Source organism: Lactuca virosa, chromosome 8 (assembly GCF_052849685.1).
Source record: "Lactuca virosa cultivar CGN04683 chromosome 8, Lactuca_virosa_CGN04683_v6, whole genome shotgun sequence".
NCBI classification, from domain to species: domain Eukaryota; kingdom Viridiplantae; phylum Streptophyta; class Magnoliopsida; order Asterales; family Asteraceae; genus Lactuca; species Lactuca virosa.
Window position 1 is genome coordinate 288,585,622 of NC_136433.1, and position 10,964 is coordinate 288,596,585.

At 37.8% G+C, this 10,964-nt stretch overlaps 1 protein-coding gene across 1 annotated transcript; it reads right to left on the reverse strand.

Moving 5' to 3' along the window:
- Window positions 1-4,384: 4,384 nt before the first annotated feature.
- Window positions 4,385-5,583, reverse strand: LOC145131602 (uncharacterized). The gene is made up of 3 exons (XM_079066273.1): window positions 5,520-5,583; window positions 5,052-5,389; window positions 4,385-4,936 (listed from the first exon to the last, which is right to left on the reverse strand). The coding sequence occupies exons 1-3, from the start codon at window positions 5,581-5,583 to the stop codon at window positions 4,385-4,387; spliced, it is 954 nt and encodes a 317-aa protein (XP_078922399.1).
- Window positions 5,584-10,964: the final 5,381 nt, after the last annotated feature.

The following is a 10,964-nucleotide window of genomic DNA, read 5'->3' on the forward strand; positions in this document are numbered from 1 at the left end:
AATCACGTAAAGCTTCGATCTTTACGTACATACATGAGATTATTGCTCCAAAATGCTAATACATGCCTTTCATGAAGGATTTAGCTCATCAACCCTCATTTTAACGACTAAAGCTGGGACATCTAGATTCTAAGGACCTTAGGAGGTCCAGATCTGAGGTTTCCAACCACAACCATGTCTCATTCAACTCATAGATTAAAAAGGATGGAAGCAAAGCCCTAAAACTCCCAAAATGAGATCTAGTACAAGGAATGAACAAGATGAGGACTTTATACCTTCTCTTAGCAGCTGAAACACCCAATACCACAGATCCACTGCCTTCCTTTGTTCCCCATCATGAAGCTCTTCATCCTTCTTCATAGAAATGCACCAAGAACCACAATATGAGCTTCTCTCTCACTCTCTAGCTCCAATAGCAATTAGGGTTTGCTCTCAGGGAAAGGTAGCCGCAAATGAGGCTATAAACGCCTTTAAATAGGTTCCAAACCCGGGAAATTAGGGTTTCTCTGCCCAGCATCTACTCGGCGAGTACCTCCTCTGACTCGTCGAGTCCATTCATTAAATCCACGCGGCAATCTCGACTCGAGTCGGCGAGTTGGACCCTTAACTCTTCGAGTCTCTTCTTCAACCTCAAGGTTAACATATACAATAATATCCCTGAAAATCCGGATGTTACAGAAAGTTATGGGGTTTAGAAGTCGGGAGGGTGCTGCAGCGAAGTGGGTGACGTGGCGCATTCTGATGACGAAACGTGGCACCAACTCGACGAGTTGGACCAGCAACTCGAGGAGTTGGGGGTCAGAAACTCGGAGAGTTGGGCCAAAAACTTGACGAGTTCACCCCTTTTTGAGCCTATAATTACCCACCGAGAGTTCCTTCATTTTTCATACCAAAACCTACTTCTTCTTCTTCTCTCTACTCACTCTCTAAACCTCCCAAAACACCCCCAAAAGCCTAGGAAACTTCCCTAGCACTTGAAGGAATCCCAGGATCCCCAGAAGGCTCCGAGAAAAAGAGTTTTTCGGTTTAGAAACTCTGCCTCCGCAGAGCCCGATTTTCAAGCAAACCTCCCGGTTTCGTAGAAGCGAAGCGTTGTCCAAGTTGGAATCACCACCTTATCAAGTGAGTGCATAGTTACTTTCATCTTACACATAGATATGAAGTATTTTATATAAATTACGTGCTATATGTTCATATTTACTTGAGATCTGTGCTAGATGAAAGATTTAAACTTCTATGTTTTTCAGATCTAAACCGTATATGTATTTTGTTTTCAGATTTGAACATTTTCTTCAGATCTAGGCTGTAGATGTATTTTGTTTTCAGATCTAAACCTTTTTCTTCAGATCTAGGCTGTAGATGTATTTTTTTCAGATCTGAACCTTTTTCTTCAGATCTAGGTTGTAGATGTATTTTGTTTTCAAATCTGAACCTTTTTCTTCAAATCTAAACTACAGATGTATTTTGTTTTCAGATCTAAACCTTTTCTTCAGATCTAAAACTATAGATGTATTTTATATATGCAAATATGTTGGTTAGAACATGGGTAGATAAATAACGAGGTATGAAAGATGATATAGATGAATATTGGTAGCTGCACCACAACATGTAGATGTTTTTCAAACTACGATGCACTCTAAACATTCTAGCAGTTGTGCAAAAGGATATCGTCGGCAGCTGAGCCTAATAGAGAACATCATAACCCTGGCAGTTGCGCATAGATCATAATATTGGCAGCTACGCCTAATAGATAATATTGGCAGCTGCGCCAAATAGATAACATTGGCAGCTACGACAAAGGCAAAGATGGACTTTGTGCCTATTCTTCAGGGGAATCCTTAGGATGAAAAGGTGAATGATAGATGATTCTTAGGGTAGATCTTTAAGAGTAAAGAAGATAATGGGGACGGGTAATTGGGTTGATTGTTTGATGTTTAAACATAATAACTATATTATTGTGGGTTGAAAATACTATGTACTCACCAGGTTTCCCAACCTGACCCACTCAATGTATTTGTATCACAGGTGTCGATATAAAGCTACACTATATTGAGAGATTAAAGAGATGTAGATCACTAGTGTAAATGAATGTAAGCTCTATTTATGCTTATGTTTCTATATTGACGTTGACATCCCAAAGTTATGTTTATGCTTATGTTTCTTCAGTCTTTTCTGGCCGTGAAAATGTGGATGTCACAGATGTTAAATGTGCTTAACTTCACCGACCATTTTGCCATCCTTCCTGACAATTCTGGTTTTTTCATGACATTCTTGATAGGATAGTTAGTTTTTAAATGTATAGTGTGTGTTTCGAAGTAGTGTCTTAATTTGGTAGAAACAGTCACTAAGGCAAGAATTAACTTTTCTAGGTGAGAGTACCTAGTTTCAGGATCCAGGAGACTTTTACTTATGTAGTAGATAGGATCTTGGTCCCCGTTAAGACCTTTGACTAGAACGGCACTTACCACGTTTGAGGATACCGAGAGGTAGATAATAAGTGGTTCTCCGTCTATAGGTTTTACCAATAGCGGGGTAGAGCGTAGATATTTTTTCAGTTCCTGGAAGGCTTTCTCGTGTTCCTCCTTCCATTCAAATCTCTTGTTCTTTTTCAAGATATCGTAAAAGGGCTTGCACATTTCTGAGGATCTTGAAATGAACCTGTTGAGTGATGCTACTCTTCCGGTTAGCCTTTGGATGTCCTTTGTTGAAGATGGGGATCTTAGTTCTGTGATTGCTTTTATTTCTTCTGGGTTTGCTTCTATCCCTCTCTTGGTCACCATGTATCCAAGGAACTTGCCTGACTTAATTCCAAAGTGACATTTGAGTGGGTTCAGCTTCATATTGTACTCGTCCAAGATGTCAAACGCTTCCTTCAAGTCTAAGGTGATCTTCGGCTTTCATTGACTTCATACCATGTCGTCAATATAAACGTCCATGGTGTCCCACGGTTTCTCTTTGAACATCCGATTCACCAATCTTTGATATGTCGCACCTGCATTTTTAAGACCAAAAGGCATTACGGTGTAACAATATATACATGTTGGTGTTATGAATGCAGTATCTTCTTGGTTTGATGGCTCCATTTGGATTTGTTGGAATCCTGCTGAAGCATCCATGAAGGTCAGGAGTTCATGACCAGTCGTGGCGTCTATCATAGAGTCAATATGTGGTAGGGGGAAAGGATCCTTAGGAAAAGCCTTGTTAAGATCCATGTAATCTACGCACACCCTCCATTTATCGTTTTTCTTTTGTACGCCAACCACAATAGCTAGCCATCTTGGGAACTTCACTTCTTTGATCATCCCTGTCTTGAGGAGCTTCTCTACCTCTTCCTGAATGATTTGGTTTCTTTCGGGTGCGAACTTCCTTCTCTTTTGGTGTATTGGTCTGAAAGAAGGATCAATATTAAGTTTATGAGTAATAATACTCTTGTCTATACCTGTCATATCTTCGTGTTTCCATGTGAATGTCTTGCTTATGGTTCTTAAGAAATCCAATAGATTCTACTCAATCTGCTCGGGCATTGAGGATCCTATGAGGACTTTAGCTTCGGGATCCTCAATACCTAGGGGCACTTCCTTTACGTCTTGTTCCTTTGTCTCTAGAACATGTCGTGCCCCCTTCCTTAATTGTTATGCTTGTTGGAGTTTGGTCGCAGATTTCATAGAGGTTTTATAGCATTCTTTCGATTCTTGTTGATCTCCCATGATCTTCACTGTTCCCCATGAAGTGGGCAATTTCACACACTGATGGTATGTTGATGGAACCGCTTTCATCTCGTGGATCCATGGTCTACCTAGTATCACATTATAAGAAGATAAGGTGTCAATAACACTGAAATTTTGTATGATTTTACCCCTTCTATGTATATTGGTAGCTTTATTTCTCCAACTGTGTGTTTTGTTTCCCCGCTAAATCCTATGAGGACTGAGGATCTTCTGACTATCTTTGATTCTGGGATGTTCATTCTCTTCAGCGCGTCTAGGAGTACGATATTGATTGAGGATCCTCCGTCAACGAGGATCCTTCTGACGAAATGGTTGGCCATGTACAGTGTTATCACGAGTCCATCATGGTGAGGATCCTGAATTCCTTCCCTTTCGGTCTCGTCGAATGTGATTTCTTTTTCAATATTGACCATGGTATTTTTTCATGGTCTGTCCTCTTTTTCTGTTTTGGAGACCTTGGCGTGTCTTTTAGCCTGAGAATAAGAGGTACCACAGATGTTAGATCCGCCTGAGATAACGTTAACTATCTTAGCGTCATAGGGTGGAGATCCTGGTTTCTCCGCGATCCTGTGATCATCTTGGCTGTTCTCCTTGGATTTTTCTCTTTTTCTCCCGAGGATCTCTTTGAGGTGTCCTTTGCTAAGGAGATAGTTGATTTATTTTCGTAGGGCTATGCAGTCCTCTGTCATGTGGCCAATGTCTTCGTGGTAAGCACACCATTTGGACTTGTCATTCCAAGCGGTGGATTTGTTGTCTCTTTTTGGCCATCTTGCTTTATATCCAACATCCTGCATAGCGTGAATTACACCTGAAACATCCACATAGAAACAATAGTTAGTGATTTTAGGAAGTTCTTCTTCTTCTCCTGCATCTTTCAAGGACATTAACCCTGTGATGATCCGGTTTGGAATAAGGCTTCGATTTGTAGGATCTCTGAGTTGAGGATTTGGCCTTCCTATTGGGTTCTCATATTGATTCGAAGGGTTGCTTCTTTTCTGGATCTCTCTATCTTCTTCGAGCCTTATGAATCTCAACGCTCGACACCTGAATTCATCCAGCATTTTGCAAGGGGTCATCACAAGGTCTTCATAGAAAGGTGAATCCTTTCTTAATCCCATTTTAAAAGCTTCCACAATGGTGGCCATGTCGAGGTTGGGGATTCTCAAAGCTTCCCTTCCAAATCTGTTAACAAAGTCCTTAAGCTTCTCCTTAGGATATTGAACCACACGGTAAAGATCACTAGTGATCTTCTCGAAGGTTCTGCTATAAGAAAACTGGTTATTGAAGATATTGACTAAGTGTGCAAATGAAGTAATAGAATACGGGGGAACGTTTAGTAGCCATTTGAGGGCTGATCTCGTAAGGGTTGAACCAAATCCTTTGCACAGGAAAGCTTCTTTCAAGTGCCCAGGGATGGGGATGATCTCCATCCTTTTCTCTGTATTGGGCTACATGCTCTTCGGGATCCGTAGTTCTATCGTATAGTTTCATGCTGGGAGTTTGGAAGCGCTTAGGAACTTCGGTATCGGCTATCTCAGGAGCGAATCTTGAGATCATGTGGCTTGTGGGAGACGCTTCTTGTATTGGTTGGACCACTCCGGGTACATTGCCGATCATTTGTCTCAATTGTTGAAGTTCCCTAGCCATGTTCGGGTTTATTCCTGCATCAACATTAGTGTAGTTAGTATTAATAGTATTGTTGTTCAAGAAACTTCTAGAATCTAGGTTTTCAGGAGTGTTGAAAGGCTCATTGAGATCATTGATCATGGACACTCGGTTATCCATAGTTACCCCCAGGGTAACGCCACAATGGTAGGAATCGTATCCTTCTGGCGATTTTCTGAGGATCCTGCATTACTGAAGTCCAGGATCCTTGGTTGCACAACTGTGGGCGTAGTTTCATGGGATTTCTAAAATTCCGCCTTCATCCTCTCCACTTCTTTGAGTAGTGCTCTATTCTCCTCCTGCTGTTGGGTTACCTGTTGCGTCATTTTTTTCATCATAGCGTAGAGTTCTGCAATAGTGACTGAGGCAGTCGGATCATGGAGCCCTGAAGATCCAAAACTTTCTGGAATAGCGATTGAGGGGGTATTTTTCTTGGAAGTGTCAGGCGTTTTCCTCTGAGTGGGGGGTCCACTCGGAGGAGGTTGTAGGTTTTTGGATGGAATGGAAGGAGCAGAGGATGAAGAGAGGATCAGTTATGTAGGCATGATATTTTTTGTGGATTTTTGAACACCACGGCCCTACGGTGGGCGCCAAATTGTTTTGGTCAAAAATTATACAAGTACTAATCAACGAAATTGAATTAGAGGTTGTGATGTTCAGATTGTGTAATAGCAAGTAGTAATAGAAAGGTGACACGATGGTTTACAAGGAAAGCCCTTGATCCTTGTTAGGATCTTTGACATAAAACCTTGGGAGGTGATAATGATCACCTGCCTTGATGATTTTATTGATATAAAGTAAAGATTAGAGTGAGTTTTTAGTAAGAATGAATATAGAAATTCGTAGAGTGAGCTTAGACTAAGAATTTGTGTGTTGTGTTCAGATTACAAGTGTCAATTTATAGTCTAATCTAGACAACAAGAAGTCTGATATTTCTGGGATCCTCTATGACCAGCTTTGTGAACATTATTTGGCCAAGTATTCTGAGTCTTTAGCATAGTTGAGATGATTCTTCGCTGAGAATTGGTCTTCCCTTAACTACTTCTGCACACGTGTTAGTTATAGACAAAATATGACCGTTATAAATATTAATAAAAATAATAACGGTAATTGGCCGAGATCCTGATGTCGCTGAGGATCATGGATATTTGAATATCCTGGATATAGTAAGGATCCTGGTCCAAACACTTACCATTTTGTTGTGTGTGTCTTTTAGGTTTGGCTAAACGTAATAGCATGAAGTGGAGTTAGTAGCGTCTGGCTTGGGATCTTACACAAGGATATGAGTAAATTACACGAATGGTCCCTATGTTTTAGGGTAATTTGCATGTTTGGTCCCTAACTTATTTTTTTAACTCGGAAAGTCCCTACTGTTTGTTTTTGTTACATCTTGGTCTTTGTCTTACCTAAAAAAACTATTTTGCCCTTGATTTTTAATATATTTAAATAAACACACCTCCAACCCCACCCCACCCCCCTCACCTTACCTTACCTACCCCATTATTTTTTCCTATTTAAATAATAGTCTTTTAGGTAAGACAGAGACCAAACGTGTAAAAAAACAGACAGTAGGGATTTTTCAAGTTAAAAAAATAAATTAGGGAATCATAGGAACTATTTGTGTAATTTACTTCAACGGTATTGTAAGATTCCCTTGATGTACACAGAATTTGTTATGATATATGTAAAAAATGGTTTAATTTGTGTTAAAAACCTAGGATTTACAATGACAACTTATTTTTATTTTCCAAAGATAACCATCCTAACTTGCCTTAAAACGTCGATCCTACGTAGTCAAATTGTTACACGCTGTCTTTCACGTGGTTTTTTTACTTTTAAAAAATTAAAATTATGCTTTTATATATGTAGGGGCTGTTTGGCAGGATATGAATTTATAAGAGCTGAATTTTTAAGAGGTCTGAATTTCTAAGAGGGTCTGAATTTTTAAGATATGAATTTTCAAATGATGTTTGGTTGGAATCTCTGAATTGCAGTGCTGAATTATAAAAATGACCATTTTACCCTTCTATGTTATTTTTGCTAAATTTAACGTTTTTTATAAAATAACCGAATCAACTTCTTGAATAATTATAAAAAATTTACAAACACCATATAAAATCCAGATTAAACATAAATCCAAATTAAACATAACACTATCATTTCTTGATTATACCCAAAGCTCATGCTTTCATTGCTTTGTGAAATCTTTTAGAACCATCTCCATCCATAACAAATCTAATGTTAATGAACTCCTTAAGCTTGTGGGTATGAAATATCCTCCATTAATAGACACCACCTGTTCAATATATAACATTGTACTTTCATTTAGTGAATCCATAACATGCTAATATTCATATTTCATCAAGCAAAACAAAAAAGCATATGATTTCATCAGCAAAATATGTCAACAACATTTCAGCACATTATCAAATTTCAAAGATCAACAACATATTTCACCAAATAAACACAAAATCAGAAATCACCCCATATATTTCAGAAATCAACACATTATCATAAATCAAGACTGAACCAAAACTAACCTCAAAGTAACGATTCTCTGATATTCGAATTACAGGGGAAACACACTAGATTTTTAAGCATTAAACTCGAATTACATAACAAGAGAAAAAGAAAATGTTACCTGCAGAAGATACCAGAGGTGAAGGCGGCACAGGTGAAGCAACCGGAGGCGGATGCGAAGTCGGCGGCGGCGGCGACGTTGCCGACCGAATGGATGCAGACAGAATCAGAGGAAGAGGAGAAAGGGGTGGAAGAGAACCGGCGTCGATGAGGGAGCCGAAGGGCTTTGTTGTCGGCGACGATGTCGAAGACGGCATTGATGTCGGAGGCGGTGTTGTAGATCGGAGGAGGTGGACGATTATTGGAGATCGGTGAGGGAGAAGAAGCGGGTGAGAAGGAGGAGAAGGGGGCGAGAAAGAGAGAACGTGTTTTGGGGTTAATGGCATAACACGTCTTTATTTTTTTCAGATGGAGTTTCAAATCTGATTCGGTAAATGCTAAAATTCAGATTCAGATCAAAACTTAAGAGGTAAACAAACGGTTTGAATCTTAAAGATTCAGACCTACCCCTTATTAAGAGGTATTAAGATGCAAACAAACAGGTCCGTACTATTTTAAAAATATTTTTAATTATTAAATCTTTAATTCTTTTTTCAAAACTTCAGAAAAAAAAAAAGATCTGCTTCTTTTTTTTTCTAGAATCTTAGATAACGAATAATCGAAAGAACAATGGAATCTTTTTAAGAAAAGATAAGAGTAGTGGATGTACGAATAATTCCTTTCATAACTCATAAGTTTTCTGACGTAATGTGCCAAATTAATTTGTTGTACTGCAATGAAGGCTATGAAGCCATAACAAAATTATCAAAATGAATATTGTTCTTGCAAAATGTGGTTATTCTTCTCATCCCATGAGGTGATCATATGTAAATAAATACATATCAATACGTATGATCAATTTTGTAATATCGATCGATTTATTGTCTTTCAAGATCTTCAATTCTTTATTGTGTACAAGACTTTATGTGACATAAAGAACAAACCATACAAAACATCCTAAAAACTACTCGACCTCGTGTTTGTTCCGTTGATTTTTTTGATGACTATATATGTAGAACGGAACTAAGAACAAATATTCTTCGGGAGTTCACAAAGTGAAGTTGCATGTTTATTCAATTCAAGGTGTCTCTAAAAACATACATTCATGTAGGTGGAGCTAAATTTGGCAGGATTCTCAAATTTCCAAAAATAAATAAACACCAATTTACTAAAATTAAGAAGCTATATAATCACATAATTATCAGAGATCGATTACATGATTTTACATTTACTATGGAATACTAGAAAATGAAAATGAATCGAAATCAAAAGAAACTGAAAATCGAAGGTTTAATCCCTTACAGAGCAATCCGTCCATATAAAATGGGCTTCAGCACTTATTAGGGATCAAAAGTCACACTATTTTGGAGTTGAAGCTTCAACTAGGTCGTCAATATATGCTCCAAATAAGTTATTATACCATCTCATACTGATCATGTGATATCCCTTCCATAGATATTGATATAGGTCACCAAAAGGACAAAAGGCAGCCCACCACTAGCGTAGTACGAGGCTCGAAAGATCAGGGCCTACGACGTGGCCCCACCTCATGACCACAAATTGGACAAGTGGAATTTGAGTCTAACCATTTGTCAATGCAGTCAGCATGAAAATAATGCATGCAATTTAGTAAAAGCCTAACCATCTCACCATGCTCGAACATGCCTAAACAAATTGCACAATCTGCAGAGTTTGGCCTTGAAGGGTCCCGTTGTCCAATGTGGCGGCTATCGTACTCACCTAGAACCGTGGATTTAATATCCTTTCTCCCTGGCACAGAGGAGTGCATCCTTCCTATCACCCGAAACCCCGATATGTATCTACATAACTGAAACATGCATCTACAAAAGAGACATAACATGATTACGGCTATCATAACTATGATAGCTCCACCGACACATATGTAGTATAAGTCCAAATGAGACCATGATGTCATATTTTCGTCTTTGTGTCGATCTTTGAAACTTGATAAATGATATGGTTCAGAGCAAGGTTTACTGCAGAAAAAAAATGGGTTTCTTAAGGTTGAAGAGTAAGCTAAGAAGGTGTAAGATGAATATGGAGGAAGTGGTGTATATAAATGATGAATAGCGTGTGAATTTTTACTAATTATGGTGCATTGCGTATCAAGTTGCTTCCTGTGAGTTTCTTACCAATTGTCAGTAGCCTCATGAGGATTTTTACTTAATATGGTGAACTGCACGGCCAGTTGGCTCATGTTTTTGGACGATAAAGTGTTTTGGAACTTTGCTTCAAAGCAGTGGACATTGAATGTTGGTTTAACTTTGTCCATGTGCTTCATCTTTTCATATTTTGACTGTTAATTATTCGTCCCAACATCAAAATTTTGATTTCTAGCAACTCTAACTTCATGGCTTCTTCATCTCTCCCCCAATGAATATTATGCGACGAGTAAAACATATATTCACATTATGTTTTTTAATATGCATTTTATTGTGATGAATTTATTCGACTCATTGAATCTTATTAATTGGTTCTTAAATTATTAATGGATATCACATACTAAAAACAAGATACTCATAATTTCATGCGACACAACATCAAACTCATATCGCAATAAAACATAATTTTACAATAACTAATGTAAGATTGCATGTTACATAAATAGATGTTAAAAAAGATAAGATGTGTAAAACGTCTAAACAAACAAAATAAAAATGAAAAAAAATTTAAGTATTTTGGGTTTTTATAAATAACATTACTTTTTAAAGTTTTAAAATAAAATTTTATTAGTTATATATATACACTTCAACTAAATCTACACTTTACATACGGGAGAAAACGCGTGGAACTTATTGTGATTCAAATATTTTTTGAATTAGTATTTTTTAATATCAACTTTTTATCTAATTAAAAATATTTTTTGATTGATTTCTAATAATATGTCTTGAATTAATATATGATTCTACCATGCTTTGATTTTTTTTACGT

Bases quoted from the DNA above. Each gene is read 5' to 3' on its own strand.
- LOC145131602 (XM_079066273.1), bottom strand. From the start codon at position 5,583: ATGCAGGATCCTCAGAAAATCGCCAGAAGGATACGATTCCTACCATTG. The intron at 5,390-5,519 runs GTAACTATGGAT...ATGTTGATGCAG, and splicing joins ATTGTGGCGTTACCCTGGGG to GAATAAACCCGAACATGGCT. The intron at 4,937-5,051 runs GTATTCTATTAC...CAATATCCTAAG, and splicing joins TGGCTACTAAACGTTCCCCC to GAGAAGCTTAAGGACTTTGT.